The sequence below is a fragment of the Phallusia mammillata genome, chromosome 4 (assembly GCF_965637545.1).
Source record: "Phallusia mammillata chromosome 4, kaPhaMamm4.hap1.1, whole genome shotgun sequence".
Classification (NCBI taxonomy): Eukaryota; Metazoa; Chordata; class Ascidiacea; order Phlebobranchia; family Ascidiidae; genus Phallusia; species Phallusia mammillata.
In genome coordinates this window covers 14,657,884-14,681,341 of record NC_137255.1, presented here as the reverse complement: position 1 = coordinate 14,681,341, position 23,458 = coordinate 14,657,884, and the positions used below count along the sequence as shown (strand labels likewise).

General features: G+C 37.2%; 4 protein-coding genes across 5 annotated transcripts; 2 read left to right on the top strand and 2 right to left on the bottom strand.

The window, feature by feature from the left end:
- The first annotated feature begins 229 nt into the window (after positions 1 to 229).
- Positions 230 to 2,796, top strand: LOC145224520 (uncharacterized). The gene is made up of 6 exons (XM_080091034.1): positions 230 to 363; positions 978 to 1,046; positions 1,118 to 1,488; positions 1,619 to 1,732; positions 1,863 to 1,925; positions 1,995 to 2,796. The coding sequence occupies exons 3-6, from the start codon at positions 1,332 to 1,334 to the stop codon at positions 2,099 to 2,101; spliced, it is 441 nt and encodes a 146-aa protein (XP_079947160.1). The 5' UTR covers positions 230 to 363; positions 978 to 1,046; positions 1,118 to 1,331; the 3' UTR covers positions 2,102 to 2,796.
- Positions 2,797 to 3,846: 1,050 nt separating this feature from the next.
- LOC145222821 (uncharacterized) lies at positions 3,847 to 8,569 on the top strand. The gene is made up of 10 exons (XM_080089032.1): positions 3,847 to 4,719; positions 4,790 to 4,843; positions 4,916 to 4,951; positions 5,101 to 5,169; positions 5,247 to 5,309; positions 5,379 to 5,539; positions 5,604 to 5,773; positions 5,915 to 6,028; positions 6,773 to 6,835; positions 8,068 to 8,569. The coding sequence occupies exons 1-10, from the start codon at positions 4,627 to 4,629 to the stop codon at positions 8,169 to 8,171; spliced, it is 927 nt and encodes a 308-aa protein (XP_079945158.1). The 5' UTR covers positions 3,847 to 4,626; the 3' UTR covers positions 8,172 to 8,569.
- A 47-nt stretch (positions 8,570 to 8,616) lies between these two features.
- On the bottom strand, positions 8,617 to 12,063 carry LOC145222819 (NAD kinase 2, mitochondrial-like). The gene is made up of 10 exons (XM_080089029.1): positions 11,790 to 12,063; positions 11,323 to 11,534; positions 11,110 to 11,253; positions 10,921 to 11,042; positions 10,733 to 10,816; positions 10,465 to 10,625; positions 9,825 to 9,924; positions 9,526 to 9,749; positions 9,320 to 9,455; positions 8,617 to 9,018 (listed from the first exon to the last, which is right to left on the bottom strand). The coding sequence occupies exons 1-10, from the start codon at positions 11,974 to 11,976 to the stop codon at positions 8,874 to 8,876; spliced, it is 1,515 nt and encodes a 504-aa protein (XP_079945155.1). The 5' UTR covers positions 11,977 to 12,063; the 3' UTR covers positions 8,617 to 8,873.
- Positions 12,064 to 15,830: 3,767 nt separating this feature from the next.
- Positions 15,831 to 23,174, bottom strand: LOC145222820 (uncharacterized). 2 transcript variants are annotated; one of them, XM_080089031.1, is made up of 10 exons: positions 23,025 to 23,174; positions 21,592 to 21,745; positions 20,824 to 20,929; positions 19,506 to 19,597; positions 19,351 to 19,425; positions 19,097 to 19,234; positions 18,884 to 19,008; positions 16,539 to 16,658; positions 16,278 to 16,377; positions 15,831 to 16,178 (listed from the first exon to the last, which is right to left on the bottom strand). In XM_080089031.1, exons 2-10 carry the CDS (start codon positions 21,730 to 21,732, stop codon positions 16,008 to 16,010), a joined length of 1,068 nt encoding a protein of 355 aa, XP_079945157.1. In that variant the 5' UTR covers positions 21,733 to 21,745; positions 23,025 to 23,174; the 3' UTR covers positions 15,831 to 16,007. The 2 variants fall into 2 exon arrangements, with proteins under 2 accessions (XP_079945157.1, XP_079945156.1); XM_080089030.1 differs by lacking the exon at positions 23,025 to 23,174 and having other exon boundaries at positions 21,592 to 21,813.
- Positions 23,175 to 23,458: the final 284 nt, after the last annotated feature.

Below are 23,458 nucleotides of genomic sequence, written 5' to 3'. Positions count from 1 at the left end.
GCTAGTGGGTTAACATAATATTTTTTGTAAAATTGTCGCAACGTAGTTGTTTTAGCGAAACTTTTATTTAGGGTAAAAATGAAAGTCTTCGCTCTTGCAATAAAAAACTGGAAAGGGAGCTTCAGGTAAAGCTTGCTTATCATAAACCGTTATACGTGTTATCTATTTTTTACAACATGCTTATTTTGAATTCAGGAGGAACGTCGAGAAAAGGCGAATTGGCATGTCCAGGTACGCCGCGATACTTTGTTTAGACTTAAAATGAATAAAATTTTGTTGTAGGCTATTGCAAAACAGGCTTTACGCGAAACTTTTAACATTGATGTGAAAGATCAAGTGGAGTCGCTGAAAAATGATCTGCAGGTATTTTGAAGTAAAAAAGCAGATGAAGATTATCATAATTTTCGACGTAGCTCATATTTATGCTCAGTGTGGTCCAACTTTATTTTGTTGAGGGGCAATTCAAAATCGTTAACTTACAACGCGGGCCAAGCTTTAATTTTTTGCAGGAAAAACTTTTTTCTTGGTCAAATTCTAGGGTAACTATACACCTTTTTTATCTATAGATAAGTTTATTTTTATATTTTATAGTTATTTACTAGAAGCTGTCAAAAACATTCAGTTTCCACTCTAACGCAAAAATGCCCCCGAAAGGTTTATAGAAGCAGAACCCTTTATTAAATAGCAATGCCTTGTCATGCGTCACAATAGGAGATTTTGCAGTATTTAGTGTGTGTTAATCCTTACACTTTAAAAACATTGGTTGAATTGAATTAATAAAAACAAAACTTATAGTTGTCATTAAAATGTAGGGACTTTCGCGGGCCAAATAAATTATCTCGCGGACCACAATTGGACTGCGGGCCTGCGGTTGGACCACGCTGTTTTAGCTTGCCCCAACAAAAATATATAAAAATTTATACAACTAAATATGTTACTCGGTGATCGGTTTTAAAATTACATAACATTTTGTTTAGGTTGCCAAAAGCAAAATTGTTGATTTGGAACAAAATGTTCAAGGGTTGCGCAAAGCTCAACAAAAAAATGTATGTTTTATTAAATGTAAATGGCCAGGCGGTAGTAGGTGGTAGTGATTTAATCCATGTATTTTTAACAGTTACCTATGGGCAAGGAACTGATCTATAATGGGGACAAAGATAAACTGCTTTGCGACACATACATTCGTTTTGTTGAAGTAATGAAAAGTAATGAAAATGACCCACTTTATCAGGAAGTTAATGCTGTCAGTGAACACTCTGAAGAATCGTAAGTTATTTTTTTATCGGGAATGAATTACACATAACATTATTTGTGTTAGAAGCACCTCAACCATGTCAGACGCCAGCGCACCACCGCGCAGTCAAAAACTTGCTGTTCGTCGCAGATCTTTGTCTTTGCCTCTTCCACCACTTCCCTTAGTAGAAAGGGAAATGCAACCAATTGGGGACCTTACAAACTCCACATCATCCGGTTACGATTTTTACTCGAGTTAGTAGCCTATATAAATATAAGATATAAATGCATACCCGACATAAGTTAATTGTTAAGCGAGCTCTCGTACATTACCGTTTTCACACTGTCTTAAGACAAAATAATCTTACAAGACTAATTGGTACAGGTGCAAAGAGACTTACACAACCAGCCGCTGACGGCCATCCGGGCATTCATGCCAATCTTGCCGCCGAAGAGCGTTGTAGTTCTTTCGAATCGGACGTGTCACACGGCAATTTTAGTAAGTTTTACTTGCTGTAAGACAGCTGTATCGAGGTGCTTTAACTGTCACAGTTAAAAGTCGTTTGACTAGGAGCAAATCAGCTTCTAATGTGCCAATACCCAATAGAAGTAAAAAATGTTCTGTCTAGGTTTCTCCTCTGAAGCAAGCAATCAGAAAAATGAACGTTCGGCGCCGCCTGTAGACGAGTCTGGTAATCTAACTTTCACGAAAGGTTTAAATATTTCACTGCTTCTGTGTCTTCAATAAATACGCTTTTCAGGTAGCCAAGATGACTTGCCGATGACGCACTACAAGGTTGACAATGGAGCAAAAAGGGGAAAGAAAAAAAGTTCCGGATTAAAAGGAAAACTAGGAAAACACTTTTAAATTGTCACCCACTATGCTTCCTTTTTTTAAAATGTAACTGTTTTGTATTTAGCTAGCCAGGCAATACCTACTAACCATATATGTATACTACTTGCGCAACCACCATGATATCAAAACGCGTCTGTTTAGTTCAAAAGATGTGAGATGGTTGCAAACATAAGTTCCGCCATGTTTTCTCTATCTGTTTTTCTTGAGAATTCTATACTCTTTATGTGGTTGGTTTAAGTTTAGGTACACTGGGCTTTACGGTGCTGGTCTATCGCACTTTTCGTAGATCTTTAATCTTGTGTTATCTTTCATGAAATTATGCAAATACGCGGCCTTTCAAGTTGTTTATCAATCGTTTTGTACAGGCTTATTTTTGTACAGTCACAGAAGTTTGAAGTTCATTTCCAACTTGGTCATGTATTTTTCAGGTTCAATACTGTTGAAGCAGTTTTGTGGTAGTCCTTATACATACGGCCGCGTGGCCAAGCCAAATACATAACTTATATGAGCTGTCATAATAACATTTTCAGTGCTAAATACTTAAATTTCTATCTTAAAACGGTCCGCAATGCAAAGAGGTTGCCGACCCATACTTTAGCGTATAAGACGGAGAATCAGTTCACCATAAAATCTTTTATTTGCCCATCGGCAGTTGACAGGCAAACAACGCACTATGCATGAAACGCAAACACGTCATCAAAACAAAAAAATACGTAGAAGTTAATCTATATTCTATAGTGTAGTGTAGTGTAGTGTAGTGTAGTGTAGTGTAGTGTAGTGTAGTGTAGTGTAGTGTAGTGTAGTGTAGTGTAGTGTAGTGTAGTGTAGTGTAGTGTAGTGTAGTGTAGTGTAGTGTAGTGTAGTGTAGTGTAGTGTAGTGTAGTGTAGTGTAGTGTAGTGTAGTGTAGTGTAGTGTAGTGTAGTGTAGTGTAGTGTAGTGTAGTGTAGTGTAGTGTAGTGTAGTGTAGTGTAGTGTAGTGTAGTGTAGTGTAGTGTAGTGTAGTGTAGTGTAGATCAGTGGTTCTTAACCTTTTTATAGCGGCCGAACCCCTACGATATTCTTCAGGCTTTGGTCGAACCCCAAAGTTACATCGTAGGTTTTAAGAAAATTTTGTTTGGATAATCATAATCAGTTTTTGTTCAAACGTAGTGGCAACAGTTCCTGTTAGTCATTTTGTTAAAATCTGACATAATAATACAAGCATCTTGTTTCAAGATTGCTTTAATTCCGACAATTTTTATTTGTTTGCCAAATGAAGCATTGTATTTTGGCATCTGTTTGTTGTTTTTCTGCTTACGAATAAACCACACATTGCTAGTTGGTACGCCAAAAAAAGAAAATAAAAGCTTAGTGCAGGGATGCACAACCTTTTTGCGCATCTTATTTTACTAACTACCGTCATTTACCTGTTTATTTTTGCTTCAAAATTACACACAGTTTGAGGTACACAGTTTGAGCTGCACTATACGAAGATCAGTCCCACGTTTATGATGTCATAATCGAAATTCTGACTCTTGTGGTACCTGTTTTGTTCGCATTGTTAGCACACAATAGGCGTACAAAAAGTCTGACGCATGTAGCTACTAAGCTGGTAATACCCTTTTTGGTACCACAAAAACTGTTTAAAGCAGTTTAAAAATGAAAATAGTTAGCAAAAGAGTTTTATTTACGTCACGGCCGCCAGTACATGTATAAATATTAAAAACATGTTCACGACCGGACAAACTCGTCTCTGCGGCGGCAGTACGTCCGCAGATTGTTCAACCCTGCCTAAGTGATTCTATATACGTTGTCATACAAACGCATGCTGTTATTATGCGATCAGACAGGCCGAAAAATGTGTAAGGTAAACCGTGCAATGACTGAACACTTTAGGATGACGTAAAAACTGGTCTAACGAGTTGTCATCCTCGTCTTTAATTGTATACACATGCGTTTGCAAACCTTCCAAGATCATTTGACGTGATCGTGCAATCGTCGGTTGTGTACTTTGATTAACTTTGGTGTGGGCCAATTTATAATTAACCACGAAAGAGGAACAGAATTCAAACGGCTAGCACTTGAAAACTGCGGACGTTTAATCATTTGCTACTGATCTAACATTGCGCCACCAAAACTTACAAACGTTAACAATAAAGCAGAAACAAAGGTGCTATGGGGACCTTGCATACACACAGGCATTTACTTGACGGTGGTATATTTCAGTATTAGCAATAAAACAATGGGGAATGTCGGTTTCTTTTGTGTAAAACATCTGCTTTAGTATGTTGGCTCATGTTGTTTTCGCCCTAATTTTGTCAGAACTAGTTTTAATAACAAATATAAGCTTATGTAACAACATTTATGTATACCTATAAAGCTAAGTGTTCATGCACGAACAAGCAAGCTGAACAAGGTTGTTATACTGCCGGGTTCAAACCAGTTTATTTTTGCTAGATGCGTCAGTTTTATTACTTTGCAGAATTTTAAAAGCCTAACAAGTTTCTAATCCGGACACTTTTGGCTAAAGTATACCTGTTAACAAAACATTACAGTTATGGAGGAAGGTACCATGACAATTTCCGAACTTCGTGAAAGCGGAGTATTTCAAGATCCAAACTTCTGCGAAGAAATTCTCAGGAACTTACTAGTGGGTTAACATCATATTTTCTTAAAAATCGTCGCAACAAGTATTACTACTTTGGCGATTTTATTTTCAGGATAAAAATAAAAGATTTCGCTATTGCATTGAAAAAATGGAAAATGAGCTTCAGGTAAAGCATGCTGCGATTATAAACTGTTATATACGTGTCATGCATTACAACTTGCTTGTTTTAAACATATAGGAGTTGCGTCGAGAAAAGGCGAATTGGCATGTACAGGTAGGCACGCCACGATACTTTGTTTAGACCTAAATATAAATGAAATGTATACACATAAAATAAAAACATAAAAAATCCGAGTAAAGCTTGCTTAGCATAAATCGCTGGATGCATATTTTTTATCACAATTAACCTATTTTGCTAATTAGAAACCAACGTACTGCACTGAAAATGATAATTTGAGAGAACAAGTGGAGTCCTTAAAAACTGATCTGCAGGTTATATATTTTTTCAATCAAATACTCATGTGCTGTTTGAGCTTCACTTCAAAATGTTTTACAATTATATGTTTCAGACAGTATATGGAAGAATTGAAGATTTGGAACGAAGTGTTCAGAGCAAAACTCAACTAAAGAGGGTAATCGTACGATTTGTTTCATTTAAGGTCATCTAAACAAATGTGATTAATTTTGTTCACGTTTGACAGTTACCTACTGGAATTCTGAAGGAACCTATCTATGAGGATAACTATATTAAACTAATTGGCGACAACACACACATTCATTTGGTTGAAGCACCTGTGGGTCGCAATCGCAATGACCCGCTTTATCAGGAAGTTGACATTTATAGTCAAAACTCGGCAGAAGCGTACGTCAATATTACAGGTTTCGAATACTGCCCATGCCAACAATACATTTTTTTGTTTTTGAAGTACTTCAATTGCGTCAGACGCAAGCATACCGCCACCTAGTCGTGGCAGAACTCCAAAACGTAGGAGATCTTTATCTGCACCTCTTCCTCCCTTGCCTTCGGAAGGGGAACTGCAAACACCAGTTGGAGACCTAACAAGCACCACATCAACAAACAGTAGTTTGTACTCGCGTAAGTACTTTACCTGACATCAAGATAAATATGACGATACATTTTATACATCCTTTGTTAGCATTGATCAATAATGAAGATTTCAATTAGCAGCAAACTGGTTGCCAAAATTTTACTTCAAATAATTGGTGACTGATGTAGGTGTGCAAAGGTGCAAACAACCAGCTCCTACCAGGCCACCTGTTCACACCAATCTGGCTACCGATGACCGTAGCAACTCTTCAGAATCTGACGAACCACAAGAGGACCATTTTAGTAAGTATCGACACGTCGAGGTGCGTTTTGCTGCAATAGCTAATTCTTCCCGTACCCCCAAAATCACATTCCTGACAATTCGCATGATATGCAACATAAAAAATTAGACCTGTGTTGAAAATCACCAACCTACACACCAACGATCGCAAGTTACAATCCTGGCTTGAACTCTAATTCAAAACAAGATGGCAGCAAAATAAAAACTGAAGTGACTTATGTAACATTTTGATTTAATACGAGGCAGCAACACACAAACACTTTTTGGTGCGATACCAGGAAAACAAAACCCATCTAAGTACACAAAAGCATATGTTGTAAATTTGATTCAGATTTGTGAAAATTTTGAGCCATGTGCTGTGTAACTTATTAGATTAGTACACTTAACAATTGTTGCTGCTCTGCTCCGTTGCAAACTTGGTTAACTTATTATCGTTACTGTGACGTAACAAACAAGCAATGGCAAAAACCTTGTTGACAACGAAAATCACATAATTTAAGCATTGGTAAGAAGGAAAGGATAGCATACTTGGTAGAAACATGGCCAAAGTCCATCGCGTAGCCAACACAGTTCACTTTTTTAAGCCACCGAAAGTCAACGTTTCCTAATCCACTATTTGCCGGTCGAATACCAACGGAAATAAAAGATTTGCGCAACACCATTATGCTGACACTGGCTGCATTTAAAGCACGGAACTAATATGTGTTAGTTGTCTTGATAAATATAAAGAAACATATCTTTCCCAGGTTTTTCGTTGGAGGCAAGTAGTCCGAAAAACGTACACTCAGCACCACCTGCAAACGTTTCAGGTAATCTACCAAAACTTTTTAAATACCACACTGCTAATGTATGTTCTTCGCAATCTTCGGTAGGCTAGGGTTACCAGACGTCCAGAACATTTTCTAGGCATGTCCGGATTTGGGCGTAAAAATCTGTGTCCGGAAATATTTTTTAAAAACACTCTGTCCGGAATTTTAGCGTTTTGCAATAGTAATAGTTTTACCTGCAGCATTTTTTTACAATTCTTTTCTTGAGGGATCCAAAAGTTTACGTTTTAACTGTTGTCTTGGCTGTTTTGATGCATAGAGCTGCCTATATCCATGCAAAACAACTTATCAGCATGAACTAAAGGCTATTTGGTGATTTTTTGCGCCTCGAAAGCTAACAACACTCTGTTAAAAGGACCGCGGGTCCTGTGAAACTATCTGTTTTGCAACTTATTAGAAAACAAAACTGCGTTTTTGTCTCTGTGATAATAACGCTTTTGTCAAAATGGGACTGTTTGGGTTGGTAACATGGGACAATACCGCATGTTTGGTGTCGCTTAAGATATTTACTAAAACCGCCCGGAATTTTGCTCACGAAGATATGGTAACCCTAGACTCTAGGCCTAGGGCCTACCTAGAGTCTAGGGTCTAGGGCAGGTCTACTCAAATGGCTGCCCGCGGTCCAAATCCGGCCCTTTGGGGCGTTGACCCCCATCCGACCCCCGCGGTCTTTTGATTGTGGCCACATACGCTACATTGTGTGTTAATTTCTTAATAGTTGCTATGTAGCGACAGTTAACTCGAGTCCGCATAGCGATTCTCGGAGTACTGCTAGGAGCATTAAGTATTTCCAAACTCCAATAGACCATTAACGAAACGGCGATTGTTTCCGCACAATTGTATCTATGACGCAATAACTGAATTTTAAATTACTACCTTAGGGCTTAGGAAGTAATCCTGTATAACTAGATAAACTGTATTTTGTATGTCGTCGTGCCAAAACTTAATTTATGGTTAGTGCCCAATTCAAGCTTTTGTTTTGCTGACAGAAACATTTGGCTTGAAGAAATGTGTTAATTTTGCACTACTATATTCCGCATTACGGTAACTATAACCAAAGTTGGCTAAGACATGTTGCATTACTTACGGACGTGTCCGGACCTTTTTGTACTTTTACCTTTTCTATCTGGACCTTTCACAAAACTAATTGAGTAGCCCTGGTCTAGGCCCTAGACTATCATTTCCTGCCTCTAATGTAAATACACGTTTTACAGGTAGTCAAGTTTTCTTGCCGATGTCGCAACACAAGAATGACAAGGGAGCAAAAAGGGGAAAGAAAACGGGTGTCTTCAAAGCAAAATTTGGACAACATCTTTAAATCCAAACTTCTTTCGACGCGACCCAAATTTGAAACTTAATTTTGTCGTTTCCCGAGACCCATATATATACCAAATCACAGTAGTATTTCAGAAGGATATATCTGTAAGACGCGGAAGCTGTTGGAAAAAATACTTCATGAAAGCACTCTGCTAGTTTCGGCCTAAAATATTCGGGCATTTGGCCAAACGTTTCAACTTGGGCCAAATCGTGGATGAGTTCGCTTTTGCCAAGCTCCTTGGCAGGAATTTTCGAACGCAAGCTCACTGTAAAGTTTTTGCAAAAATAAGGTGCTTTATGGCGTGTAACGATCGCGTTTTGCCGTTTGTCGTTGTGTAGTTAAATTACAATTGTGTGGATGACGTTTTTCATTACGGTAAATACAAACTAATTTCATTAAAAAGACCAATTAGTTGCATATTTTTGCACATCAAGCGGAGAAAGAGTTCACCTTAAAATCTTTTATTTGTCTATCTTCAGTTGACAGGCAAGCAACACATTTTGCACGTTAAGTTATCGTGCATAGAAAAACAACAAAACACGTCCCCAAAATACAAACAAGGCAAACATGACAAAAAATATCAGTGGAAGTAACAACACATACGTTGTCATACATACGCATGCTTTAATAATACGACCCGAACGGCGAAATTAATTTGTGTAAGGCAAGTCATGCAATGACCAAGCACTTATGTGTGACAAACTAGTCTGACAAGTTGTCGTCTTCGTCTAAAACAACGGTTCTCAAAGCGTCCTGCGGTAGAATTTCGAAATGCGCAGTTGCCCCGTCGTTAAACGCAAAGGAAGTGTCGCCATCAATACAAAGCGTCGCATCCCAACAGCGTGACCTGCGAACAAAACAAATAATAAATGCAATAAACAAAACAGGCTTTGATTTGTGCAATGTACTGTCTATGTAACAAATTTCAAACTAATTTGGCAATTATTACCAACGGTTGAAGTAACCCTATTTTAAAGTTTGAGGACGTGTTTTTTTTCTTTATTTACCAATTGAACAATCATATACCATACATGTTAAAACAACAGTGTGCAGTTAGCCAATACAGTACACCATTAACAATTTGTAGCCTTCATAAGTACAATATTTTTCTGGATTTGTAGCCTACAAGTGTTGTTTGTGTAACTTACCTAATTACAAGGCTTTTAGCCCAACCATAAGGCTGATTGCAGAAATAGACTTTGTTTTGCATTGGATCTCTCACAGAAAATAGCATTTGAGGTTCATTTGGTTTAAAAATAAAAGAATGAGCGAACTCTTCAGTGGCTGAAAAATATTAAAAAACACATTTATATTGAAACTTCACAACATTAGACAAAAAATCGCCATGACCCACCTTCATTAATCACTGTACTCTCTAATTGCTTTAATAGCTTGTTTGGATGTTTTTTACTTTGAAGTTTCTGTGCTATGTTAAGTAATGTATGCACAGATGAGGAATGAAGGCGGCATATGTTATATGACCAAGCAGTTGACCCTGTGCCGGTGCAAATGCACACACCAGAACTCTTCTGCTTTTCTGGCACCTTGTCATCTACTTGGATTTCATACAGTGAAGGGCTTGACAAAAATGGAAATAGTTGAATTTTACATAAAAGCCAGTCAAAGTTTGTTTGTTGGGCAAAAAACACTTACACGGATGCAATTGACTCCCCCATGAAGATCTCATTTAATGCAAGTACAGGTAGGACCTCTTTAAATGGGTGCTTTGTTAAAACACTGCTTGAAGTTGATTCTGCAGATACCAAAAATTTAGACAAAAGAAATTCAGAATGAGTATGGTGGCAGGGGTGAGGCTACCATTCAAATACCAACCAGGATGAACCAAACCACATTGCATAAAAAAATGTCCAATTTAGTCACTGTTTTAAAATTGGACCGTCAGAAAAGCAAATCGATAATGTTTCTGATGTCATAAGGATGCTACCACTCCCTAATAAAAGATCATAAAATTGCTATTAGTTAATGCAAGTAGATCATCATCACAACTGAGATGTGATTGTTTGCACTCATACTCCCTTCTGGTGACAAGTGGCCTAAAAAAACTTTTTGAACAACACAGTTGCCATTAGGGATTTTGAGTGAAGCAGAACAGACTGCCGTGACTGTATCTACTACCTGTAAAAGTTTCTTCCCTAATCTATTTCATATTAAGCTTTCATTCTAAAAGTACATGGACAAAGTTCAATAAAGTAGAAAAAATTGAGTAAAATTCAATGTTTTGCAAATCCCAGGGAAATTGAACTACAAAAAAACCTTTGGTTAAATATGGTACCTTGCTCCTTATCTTCAAACTCATCATCACTGAAATAAGGCGACGGTGCTTCTTTGTAATTTCCAAGCATCCTTTCTTTAAGCATTGCACCATTGTCAATAGGCCGACAGTCAGTTTTGCATCCAGAAAGAGTGATGCGAATTCTTTGTCGAAACAACCACCTTGCAAAATGAAAGTAAAATTATGTTGTAATGGAAAGAGAATTTTTTTTTTAAGTAGAAAACTCGGTGAACACAAAACAAAGTACTAAATAGGGAAAAAATCCTACTTGAAATTTCCTTGTGACAATTTGTCTAATGCTTCATCTAAATTCGTTGTGTATTTCGCTGGTAAACAAAGATGTCCTTCAGACCTAACAAAGGGTAAAAAGTCAATAAAAGTTTTACACCATTTTTCACCATGCCTTCATGAAAAAGGACAGCAAGAAAAAAGTTACAAAACAAATCAAAAAGTTACCGATCTGGTGCAGTGTTTATTCCAATCAGAGGTTTATGGCTGTTTTTAATTTTAGTTGCTGTGGACAAAAATGTTCCATCACCACCAGCTGTTATTACAGCATCAGCCCATTCCACACATTCCTTAAAAATCCATTTTTGAGACCGTTTGGACATTCTTAAAATAACATGTAAAAATGCAATAATGTACCTTCGTAAAAGAAGTATTTCCTCTTGAACTTATTTTAAATTCTATTCCTCTTTTCATTAGCACATTTTTTAAGTATTCCATATTTTTCAAGTGCTTGTTGTGTTTGGAAAGTAGAGCATGATAACTGGATCCACGAATTTTTAGCTAAAAACATACATGAGCCAAAAGTCACACAAACAGTTTTTCAAAACTTAAAAAAAGCTTTAGAATTACCACTTCTTTGAATTGATCCTCCGAATAGTTTTCATATCTTTGTTTTTCAAATTCGTATCTTGTCATCTTTCCAATTACAGCAACTTTTTTAAGTTTTAAATCCAGACCATTGTCAACAACATTTTTAAATTCCGAATCATCTTTATTGGTTTTAGAATGCTTGCAATGGGTTGATGAACTGGCTGCCATTACACCAGTATGGTTTTTTTCACCTTAAAGAAAACATCATGTCGAATTACATATTTTTTTCGTTTTTTTAACAAAACTGAAAAATCTGTTACTAAACATTGCTATCAAACCTCAACATAACTGAAGTTGGTGATATATATTTAAATGCACATCTAATCATTTTAAAATAATTTCCTTATAAAATTGTTGGCTGTGCCTTAAAGCTGTGCATTCTGTTGACTTTAATGTCAATGTTCACAAATAACCAAAGACCGATAGTTCAATAAAACAATACTCACGAGTCAAAACACGTTCTCTTCGATGATGAACAGCAATGTTTCGAATTGCATTCTTTTTTCGCTGAGATGCATGGCAGACATAAAGACTGCTATTTAACGAACGGACAACAAACAACGTTGGTTTTTGAAAAAGGACTCTGACAAGATGGTTGCTTTGTGGGAGACTAGTCGCCCTTCGCATCGCCATCACAACAGTTATTCGAGCATTTTTGTACGTTAATCAAAATCTGTTTGGCAACATAAACAAAACAAAACAGGGGAGAAATTGCCAGATTTACAAGGTAACTGCAGTGCATTATGATTAAAACCTTTTATAGTACTTCCAGTCTAACTCTTTGGTGTATGTATGTTTTAAAGCAAAAAATGTATTTGTGTGTGTGTTTGGTGTAAACTGTAAACCTATTGCAAAACATTAAAAGCGCATTTGCAGCAAAAAAATATGTCAAAAATCATCTATCAGCCGCCAGAGGGCATATGTATTGTGTATGTCGGTATTTTTCGAACTGTTTATCAGTTCTGCCAATTTAAAGTTTTAAATTGTAGAAATTGCAAATCTTCATTGTGGCGAAAGAGACATTTTTCCCCAGTGATCTTCACAATGCTACAGCAAAAACGCAATATTGAGCCTATGATAGGGTTGCCATACGTCAGGATTTTCCCTGACATGTCAAGGAATTTAGTGTTTAAATCTGCGTCAGGAAGAAATGTTAAAATGTACTTAAATGTCAGGAATTTAAGAAAAAAAACCATGTATATACTATGAAATTAATGTACCAACGGAGAAAGTTTAGTTAGCTGCAGCCGCGTCTATAACATGAAACGTAACGATGTAAGTAAACTGACGGCGAGGGCAGGAAGTTGGCCGAATGGTCTGGCGCGCTTGACCCATATACAGACATAAAAAAAAACTTGATCGGGATTCGTCCCCGGGAGTGTCCTGGGTTCGAACCCCGTGAAAAAAAAACGGACGGCGCGCATGTTAACGCAAAGGTTACTCTTTCGTTTTGCAGTGTGTGTGCGCGCGTAACAATACCTGTTTGTTACTAGTTGTCTAAAAATCCGCGTCTGAAGAAGACACAGCGTTTAATGCTACGTGGAAACGTAGAAAATTTTATTTGTTGTACCTAATATGCAAGGTACTAACTAACAAAAAAAATCGAATGTCGTGAGACATAAAAACGGTTTTACAGTGGCATTATATTTCAAATTTAAGTCGAGGTCTTCGTGGCTCCCCGTGTTTTTGATCTGTGTGAAATATGTCCGATTGGCGAAAATTAACGTAGCGGTTCTCAAACTGGGGTCCGAGAAAATGTGGATGTAATTCTGTATTCTTATTTGGCGTCAGTTTGTGCAACTGAATAAGAAAAATTAAAAGTGAGAATCGACCGTCTCCGTTGCGAAACAATAGGTTTTATTGCATGACAACTAACAAAAATGCAATTGTTTGCGCACAATTCTAATGTTTTTGTCTTGTCTGTGATGTCAGATTTGGATCTTTGTTATGCGCAATTTTGCATAACTAGGTAAAATCCTGCAATCAACTTTCGTTTTTCGGAAATACACCTTCAGGCTTAAGGACCGCGAGTCCTCGAAATAATGGCAAAGGGACCGTTTATAGAAAATAACGAAAAAGTTTGAGAACCACTGGGTTAACGCAACTGAGATAAATTTTGTCAGGGATTGTATTTTATAAAATATGGCAACCCTAGCCCATGATGATTTTTTTTTTCGTTTGTTTTCTGGGTCCTGTCTGTTTTATTTTAGTCTGTTGAATCATATTTTATCTTTTCGATTGGCTCAACCCATGGAGAACCACTGGGTTGCAGCAATGCTGCTCAAGCTTCCTGCTCTGGGAAACACAAGCGACCGAGATGGGATCAAAACCGAGAACCTTGTGAACACAATACAGTTACGATAACTACTCGGCAACCTTGGCGACTATCGTAGTTGTTAGTTATTGTGAAAAACGTGAGGTTTGAGTTAGAATGGGTGCAACAAGAATAACCCTTTGTTGTAATGACAATATGATATTTATGTTACTTTGACGAATTTATCGAAACTTTATAAAATTCAAAAACAAAGTCAAATAGTTTGTGCTATAGCCTACTCACATTAGGCTAATAGGCTAGCCTACATTAAACTTGATCCAATTAAACTAGTCCTCTTTTCTATATTTAACTTGCACGTACGAATCTGCCAACATTTTTACACTGTTCAGGTTTTCTAATACTGTTTAAGTTTTTGTACAGTACAAAAAAGTGAAAATAGAAAAGAACAACAACATCGCGTTTCGGAGCGATTACCGGCCACCCAACCTAGTAGGCTATAGTTTTCAAACGGATCCCACTTGTCTTGTGGAGGAACTTTTAATTCCTGGAAGGAAATTCGTCCCGCAGCGGAAACGGGGAGGAAAAACTTTAAAAGTCTTGGTGTTTTTATTACTTGTTTATTTAACAAACGAAAAACCGCAAAACAAGAACCAGGAACGTGAACTACTTTAATTGTCGTTCAGGCACACACCAACCTTTTTTTTCACGGGGCTCGAATCCCGATCAGTTTTTTTAAGTCTGTGTGTGGGTCAGGCGCGCCAGACCATAAGCATATTTTGCAGGGACTTCTGTTGGGGAGAAAATGGCCGTGGTTTGGTTAGGAATTAGGATTGTAACGACAACTTTGTGAACCACTGACCTAACCAAAGCTCGCCAGTGTCAGGAGTGCATAACCTGCTGCCGTTAGGCCGTGTATGCGACCGTGAACCCTTGAAACTTACATGTTCACCAAACAAGAAACCAAGCAGTTGATTTCAAGCCATAGCCTGATAAAGGAAATTTGTTCGGATTACACCGAGAGGGCAATTTCAGTCACTTTATACATTAAAAGCGGTTTTACGCCTAAATTCCGGATTTCTGAAAGCTCTAAGCCAGACCAAACTCGTGTGTGCATGGTTGAGGAAGGAGAGGGGTTGTGCCTCTATCAGTTAATAAAAAAACACTGACGGAAAACTGCGTCGCTGTTTGCCGTATTTGTTGCCTACCGTTTACCCCAGTAGTTCTCAACGGGGACAGCAGCGCCCCCTGGGGGTTTGATATCATTGAGGGGGGCTGAAAAACAATAGGGCGATATGGGGGCGCTGGGAGAAGGTAGAGCAGTTGAAACGAAATAAAACGACAAAATCATTTTTATCAACCAACGACCGGTAAAAGTAAATTTGACCAAGTATTCACTGTATTGGGTACTTCATTTTGTTTTGCGGCAAAATTTAACCGGCAAGTCACAAACGGGTTTGTTGACATCACAATAGAACGTGTAATTTGTTCACTGCTGACGTATGAAAGATGGGAATAAAAGTGATTGTTTTCAAAAACGTCAAACAGTGGGAACACGCGCACTAAAACGTGTTTTCAATTAGTTGCTGTTGTTAATTAAAAAAAACGTTGGTGTTTCAACTAGCGTTGGCTTGCCTCACTTGTTATGCAGAAGGGACCTCTACAGCTTAAATACGACCCAGGGAGCTAAAAAGGGGCATTAAAACCAGTAAAAAACACCATGTAAATGGGAACGGTGCATGACCGTCACATTACACCGGGCGTGATCGACCGAGCACCAAGCGTTAAAGTAAGACGCTCGGTGCCCGACCAAACAGAACTGCAGTTTTGGCCTATCCCTGGTACCAAGTTAAAAGCAATGCGCACTGTCTGCAGTTAGTGGTGTCATGTTGAATTAACCCTTAGCATTTTTATATTATAAGCACTAAAACATAAAAAGGGGGCGGCACAGGAAAAAGGGTGGGAAACACTGGTTTACCTGCTGTTCTTCAGCACTGCTGTCTGTTACTGATAAAATGCAACAGTATTTCATACATAAGAATACTACGTTTTGAAAACACCCAACAAACAACTTACACAATTTTTTTTTTTTATTAAACCTTCAAGTTAAAAGCAAACCTTTTTCAAGTTAAAAGCAAACTAAAGCAATACATAGGGTTTATTATTTTACCCATCACCTCTCACCACTGAACATCAACTTGTAACTGACAAGGCATAACGTTAGAAGCATTTATTGGAATTGTCCCAACAAAAATTAGAAAACAACACAATTGCTCCATTTACAAGCTTTAAGTTTGACCAAGGTCTAAGGTTTAAACCACATCTGATGGCACCTTTGTACATGTAAGTGCAAATAAGTAAAGTGTTTTAAGCTACTGGATACTAAAATCCACTAGTATTGCTCAATGGTGGATAAAAGTGGCTTCTTGTCTTTGCAGTCGATGACAGAAGCATAAAAATATGGAGACACTTCTACACCATCAGGAACAGGATAGGATTTTAAGTAAGTTGGTAGCTTCCCTTCGCTGTCTCGTATAAATGCCAGATCTCCATTGACACTCAACTGCAAAATGCAGGTTTTAAATTTTGTCATGTTTAATTAACACATTCATGTAGCTAGTTTACACAGTAAGCTCTCCATTTACCCAGAAAGTGCCATTACCTGAGGTTTTTGACCAAACTGAATACAGCAGCCAAGCATCAGTAACACAAAGGTTGAGATCCAAAATAATGTAAAAACCAATTCAGGGAGACCTTGCTTCCTGCAAAAATGTTTTTAATAAAAAGTAACACAACTGGATGTGTTGGGTGAAATATTCCCAACTGTGGACCAAACCTTTGTAAACTGGTCTTACAAAACAACACCTCAATAGGTGCAACAAACTTTAGGAAACAAGTTGTTTACATAAACAAAGCAACATACTTTGTAAAGCATGTCCACCAATTTTTGTGGAATTTTTGCCAGTAACGGTCAAAGCCAGTGTCAACAGGAGCGCTTTCATCATTTCTCCGATACAAGCTGAACTCACCAAACGCACCAGGCCTGTTCAAATAAAACATTATTGGTAATGTTTTTGTTTCATAATCATGCAGTTAGTTTATATGTGAATAGTCACAAAAATATTTGTAATGTCAAAAATAATTTGATGTTGATTAACTTTTTAATCTCATAGTTTCACAAGAAATAGAAACAAATGCTGTAAAAACTAGAAGGGTGGCTTTCTGATATACTTCCATTTTATATATTCTATACGATATTTAGCAATTTACTATACACATCATTTGATCTACACAAATGATTGTTTTTGTAAACAAAAACTAATGGGTCCCCACACGCGTGTTTGTGTGGATTTACGGTAAACAAATGTTGCGGTGACTTTTAGATTAAAAATTTTTTTAGAAAATTTTTAGAAAGCATTAACCCAACAATAAAAAATTTTTGTTTGTATTCTTTTTGCACTATTATTGTCATATAATTACTAGTGATGGGACGAGTACCCGGTACTCGGTATCGAACGATTTCAGTGGTATCGATACTCGTACTCGGTATCGAAATATTTTGTCTCAGTTTTCGATACCAACGTGCGAGTACCGAAGGCCGATTTACACCATAAGAATACGGGCAACTTTTGGCCAATATTTGCTTCGGACAGCACAAAATTGGAAAAAAGTCCCGCCAGTTTACGTACGTCTTTTTCGCAATCACGTGGTGATTACATTTTTCGGCATGTGTGTGCGCACGCCTTTACCCCGAGCATGGCAGATAAATTAGCTAGTGATATACAACTAAGTACAACACTACACTTAAGTACTCGGTAATCGTACTCGGTACTCGGTATCGAAGGTATATACATGTGGTACTCGTACTCGGTACTCGCTTCAAAATCTGGTATCGTCCCATCACTAATAATTACACAAACATTAAAAAAGAACGAAACAAATACTTTAATTTAATCTCTTGCTTTGACCCAGATATTGTCGTCCAAGGTCGGGTTTTAAACACAATTTTTTTCTAGAAAGCTGTAACAGTTGTGTTACAGACACTTTAAATTAAAAAGCAATTTGCTACAAGTGTACACATAACAAATAGTTTTTCATTTAACTTTGTTTCGCAAAACCATTGAACTGTAGTAACCTCTCAGGGTGCACACACCAAACGACTGTTTGACCTATTGACACCGTTTTCAATAGCACACCGTCCTTACTGTTCAACAACACCGTTTAACCTAATTTATACATGCCTTGAGTGTTGATTCCTAAATTTATTGCAAAAAACGCTACGTTATGACGAAAGAAAGTTCTGAACTGTGTTAGTAATACCTACTAGTTGACCTTAAGTAACCCGTGGTCATGCGGCGGCCAACCTGACAACGAGCATTTAAAAAAACATTTATCTTGCAAAAATGTCAAGTTTATTTTTTCAACTTTATTTTGATTAACAAGTTTTGCTTGACCTATACGAAACCGAAGCACGCTTATTACGTTTAAATCACGTCATAGGTGTGAAACCTTTGCCAAAACTGAAAATGTGAGTGATAACTTAATAAAACGAAATAGCATTGCTGTGCAAAACAGCTGATTTCTGACCACCAAAACGACGTCTCGTAAAACGTCTGTCCGACGTCAAGCTGAGCCTTCCTGCTATCGCAAACCAGTGAGTTACCTCTTTGGACTTCTGCCTACAGTGTCTTTCTTGACCAAACGAGCGTTAGACACATTTACGTTTTGGGGGCCTGTGGGTGAACCGCTGGGTAATTCGGGGACAAACTTCTGGAGGATCAAGTTTGGATTAATAACTAACATATGTCCAAATTGGAATAGATTTGAAGCACTCTTTCTTTACCAAACCAGCGTTAAAAATTTTACGTTTCGGGGGCCTGTGGGTGAACCCCTGCGTCATTCAGGGTCAAACTTCAGGAGGATCAAATTTTGGTTAATAACTAACATCTCACAAAATTTAAAGCACTCTTTCTTGACCAAATGCATATAACAAACCAGCGTTACACAGAAAAAAGAATATGGACAAAAACAATATGTGTCCCCTTCAGGGAAGGGGACCCATAATTATGAAACAAATTAAACTGCTAGTGTCAGAACAGCCTATAGTGTTCCACATCACACAATGCAATGGATGGCAGGAAGTGACAGCACAGATACTATTCATAAACAGTGTAGCAGAGCTCTAATATCTTTACACAAACAATAGCTGATGATTTCGAAGGCATTAAATAATAGCTTATAACATTCCACAACCCCGATTTAAAGTACCTGTTGGCATTAGTTTGGAGATTAGTTTCAATATTTTCCTTTTCAGTCGATTTGGGCTTGCCACTTTCAGTGTTGATGATTAACTTCTTGATTGGATGTTCTGTGTTTATTTCTGGTTGATTGTGCTAAATTCATAAAAATATTACAAATGTTTACATTTTAATGTTTAAGCCTTCTTAACCAGTAGTCTGATATACATATATGTGAAACTACCTGAATCACAAAAATTTCATGGTGGGTTCCATCTGAAATCTCAATTATCTCTGTTCCCACTGTGTCAGGCATAAATGATTGGAACATTGATAAAGATTGCAGAGCAGAATTGACAAAGTCATTCATCATGCTATCAGCCTGTGTTACAATACATTTCATGTTTTATTTTCTTAAATAACATAGTGGGTTCAGCAACTGACCAAAATTTTTTTCTTGAAGAAATAAAAACCACAGTTAAGGTGCAGATTACTTACATAGTCAAAAAAACCATTATTACTGCCAAACATGCCGTTCAAATTGTCTTCTATGAGGCTGTTGCCAGGTCCAGCCTAAAGTACAAAATAAATGATTTTAAAATGTTTTGTTAAGCACATAATGCTAAGGCTTGATACAAACAATAATAATGTACCTGTAATGATTCTTTTGAAGCAGTTTGAAATATTTGGCAACCTTTATGGCAAGCATCCAGAATGTCAGGTTTTGTGTATGCTTCAGAACATGCTGAAAATATATATGTCACAATCATAGGCGCCCACTTGTTAAAATCGGCGGGGTGGCAAAATTTTACAACTCGGTAAAGACGAAAATATTTTTCTGTCACCTAACGTCGCAAGTTACACCCTTTGCAGTGTTTCTGTACTGGTATACATAACATTAGCAGCTGATGCCGACCCAACTATACAGTAATACAATTTTTCTTTCCCCGCAACAACTATTACAAAATATGTTATATTTTTACGCAACAAGGCGCACATGTGTCTAAAAAAGCCATTATAATAGTAGTTTACTATGTTTCTAGGTCGTTTGGTACGTTTAAACCATGTTGTCTATTCACGCAACAAATTGTATGTGACGCATTTTTAGATTTTAAGTTCAGTTTATTTTAAATCAGGAGTTACCAAAGTAAAGAGAGCGAAGGTATTTGTTCTATATAGCCTATATATCTTGGAAAACAACGAGTTAACTGTTAAAAGTTAATTTGCTATGACAGTGTTCCCAAAACAACATGTGGGCTTAAGTTTACCTAGTTTAACAGGACGCATAAAAATGATCGAAAACAGTTTGTTACATCACAGACAAGGCTTAAGTATCAATGCCTTTCTTTGTTAATTGTAATGAATTAAATGAGAAGTTAGTAATTTATGCCAAATATTTTTATTGTTGGACAGTAGCGCTATCTGACTCTTAGTAATATTGTAGCTCCTACTGGTCCCGCAAAAGCACTTTGTAGGCCACAATTACGGAACAGCGCTGCGTTTGGGCTTGCAAGCTATGTGGCCATCAAATGTAATTTTCATGTTATCCGGCTTTCCATGAAAAAAAATTGGCTACTTCTATAAACAATGTCAATTTGTGTCGATGTTGCGGACCGAGTTTTAGTAAACACTTCTTGCATGTTTTTATCCAATGGCTCATATAACACTTCAATATATATGTATATGTTTGTGAACGTAACAATATGGGTTGTTTGATTTTTCAGAAAGGTTTTTCTGTTCAAACTAAACAGTCGTTGACTGTGCAGTGGTAAAATAGTTAATTAACTATTAATGCATTAATGCAAAACTGTATGTGCATTATTTTGTAAAGTAACGCAAAACTTGTTTATGACGTAGTCAGCAACGCAGATACCCGGGGATGCGCCGCCTCCCCATAAGTGGGCGCCAGTGGTCACAATACTCGATTAGAAAAAAGGCTATTGATCAGTTACATCTATACCATTACCTTACCTGTAAAGCATTCCTGTGTCAATTGTGTGCTATTGCCTGGTTCGACAATCCATTCACTTATGCTGGCAAGTCTACAACCTTTGCTACAAGCAGAAGAAAGTTCCACCTACAAATTATAACAAATCTGATGTAGTAACTGTTGGCAAATACTTCTTACTATCAACAGTTTTAATTGAACTTGATACACTGTGCTGTAGCACGTATAGTATCATGAATGTTTTAAGAAACCTGAATTTCATAAAGTTAAACATTGTAAAAATTTAATAAACAATGTATGCTGATGTCTGGGTAATCTTTTAAATGGGGTAACATTGATACTTTTATTGATGTATAGGCAAGAAAGGGCTAGATTCAAGAAAGAAACTTAACACTGTCCAACCAGGCAAATTCTACCTTTTTGTCAATTCCTACAAGGAAAATAAAAAAGAATGAAAGCAAACACATCAAATCATTGTAATAGTAAAAGATAATCCAATTTTGACATTGAACAAACAAGCAAAACTTGGCTTAAATTTTGTCAACTAACTTAATGGCTGGGCTTAATCCAAATTTTTGACTTTTTATTGAGCTAATTTTGGGACAGCTTTGCCAACTAAATTAACCAACCAAGTTTTTGCCCTTATTTTAGTCCATTTAGTTTTCATACCTTGCAAAAATAGGCTATTGTTGTTTAATAAACCCTTGTAACAAATTAAACTCAGGAGTGGATGTACAAACACATATTTTTCATAGATTACATTGAGACGTTAGGTTATTTAAAATGCATACATTTTTATCAGAACATTCCTTTTTGCAGATTTTTGGTGATGCAAAAAAGACATCAATTCCACTTCCTTGGGTTGTAGTAATAAACATCACATTTAGACAAACAATGCATGCGCTTATGACCCAGTTTTTAAATCTTGCCATGTTTTTTTGTTTTCTGTCAAAAAGGTAAACATTAAAATAAATTACATCTGCAATTAGCATTTTCTCGAAAACTTGATCTATTTAAACCTTTGTGGCTACGGCTGTCAGAGTGAAGTGTCACCAATATAACGTTACGGTATTACCATCTGATTGATCTTGCCTCATAGCTCATACCAAGCCAAGCACTAAATACGTGCCATACGTGATTTTCCACAACATATTTCCTATTTACGACCTATTAGTTATTTGTAATTTATAACATTGCAGACTGAAAACTTTGACAAGTCTGAAGTCGTCCACTGTTTTATTAGACATAATATATACAGGGTTGCCATACCGTTCTTATTTCTAAGATTTGTCCTTATTTTGAAGGGCTGTGTCTTAGAAAAGTTCATTGTCCTTATTTCTAAGAAATGTCCTTATTTTTGACTGTAGTCCTTCTTTTGTCTTATTTTCAACAATTACAAGTCAAATCCCTGCTACAAGTAATAGTGAGTCTAGACCTGAGCTGTCGTGAGATGCACAAAATATTTTCTACGAACAACGAGGGGGTCACATCTAAAACTGCGGGCCCACTTGGCCCAGCACTTGGCCCGCCTCATGCAAGTATAAAAACTGCGGGCCAGCTTGATAAAGCCGTGGGCACGCCTGTCACATGTAATTAAATTTTGATTTCGACAAGATCTGAACGGCAAGCAATGGATGTAGTGGGCCCGCAGTTTTTCCTTGCGATAGACGCGGCAAGCACAGGATATAGTGGGCCCGCGGTTTTTCGATACAAGAGGCGGGCCAAGCACTGGATATATAGCGGGGCTACAGTTTTTATACTTGCAAGAAGCGGGCCCGCAGTTTTTCAATTGCATGAGGCGGGACAAGTGCTGGGCCAAGCGGGCCAAGTGATCCAAGCGGGCCCGCAGTTTTAGACGTGACCGACAACAAGATTGTTTCTGGCAAAAATATTGCAAATATTATGTCATGACTCGTATAAATGCAAAGATTTGTTTAAAAACGTTTGTTTCGTTTCGCCTAAAAATTTGATTTTTTCGGTTGTCCTTTTTTTGGTTTCAAGTCGATGGCAACCATGCATATATATTTCACCTAAGTAATAAGCATCGTCAGTATCTAAAAACAAAACAGCGCTAAAAACCATATGCAAGTTAAACCGTAAAGCACAAACAAACGTATTAAAACCTGCTGACAGTAAGGTAGAACTGGCTGGGACCTGCTGATGGCGCGGTCAAACATGCACACACACAGTAGTAAATACGCAAAGAAAAGGAATAACATCGCACTTTTAAGCTTGTACCGCACTTCTCGGATATCCTTTGTGCATTGCTCGGATTCGATTCTCTAACTTCTGTCTCTCATAATCTCATTGCCCCGAAGCCAGGATATGTTTTTATTGTTTTGTGACTTTTAACATGAAATTCCCGGGATTTCCCGGTAAACACGTTCCCAAATTGCGGGAAATTTTGCATCCCAATAAAAACATTTTTTGTTATTAAAACACATAAACGATAACGTTGAAAATAATATAGTCGTATTCTAAGAGCATTAATTTTTCTCTTTATTTTTAGGTTTCCGAATAGAAGTTATGGATTGCAAAGAGCAAAAAGAATAGTACAAAATTTAATCGCATAATGAGCTGCTGTATTTGCCAAAAAAACATTATTTGTCAAAAATGCTGAAGATGCTGGAACTTCCAGTGTTAAAATATTAATTCTAT

Excerpts from the sequence above, each read along its gene's own strand:
- LOC145224520 (XM_080091034.1), top strand. The coding sequence starts at position 1,332 with ATGTCAGACGCCAGCGCACCACCGCGCAGTCAAAAACTTGCTGTTCGT. Across the intron at positions 1,733-1,862 it reads CGTGTCACACGGCAATTTTA|GTTTCTCCTCTGAAGCAAGC; the intron begins GTAAGTTTTACT and ends TGTTCTGTCTAG. Across the intron at positions 1,926-1,994 it reads GCCGCCTGTAGACGAGTCTG|GTAGCCAAGATGACTTGCCG; the intron begins GTAATCTAACTT and ends TACGCTTTTCAG.
- LOC145222821 (XM_080089032.1), top strand. The coding sequence starts at position 4,627 with ATGGAGGAAGGTACCATGACAATTTCCGAACTTCGTGAAAGCGGAGTA. Across the intron at positions 5,310-5,378 it reads GCAAAACTCAACTAAAGAGG|TTACCTACTGGAATTCTGAA; the intron begins GTAATCGTACGA and ends CACGTTTGACAG. Across the intron at positions 6,836-8,067 it reads ACCACCTGCAAACGTTTCAG|GTAGTCAAGTTTTCTTGCCG; the intron begins GTAATCTACCAA and ends CACGTTTTACAG.
- LOC145222819 (XM_080089029.1), bottom strand. The coding sequence starts at position 11,976 with ATGGCGATGCGAAGGGCGACTAGTCTCCCACAAAGCAACCATCTTGTC. Across the intron at positions 10,817-10,920 it reads ATAAACACTGCACCAGATCG|GTCTGAAGGACATCTTTGTT; the intron begins GTAACTTTTTGA and ends ACCCTTTGTTAG. Across the intron at positions 10,626-10,732 it reads TTGTCACAAGGAAATTTCAA|GTGGTTGTTTCGACAAAGAA; the intron begins GTAGGATTTTTT and ends TCATTTTGCAAG.
- LOC145222820 (XM_080089030.1), bottom strand. The coding sequence starts at position 21,792 with ATGCTAATTGCAGATGTAATTTATTTTAATGTTTACCTTTTTGACAGA. Across the intron at positions 19,235-19,350 it reads ATAATGGTTTTTTTGACTAT|GCTGATAGCATGATGAATGA; the intron begins GTAAGTAATCTG and ends ATTGTAACACAG. Across the intron at positions 16,659-18,883 it reads CTCCAAACTAATGCCAACAG|GCCTGGTGCGTTTGGTGAGT; the intron begins GTACTTTAAATC and ends TTATTTGAACAG.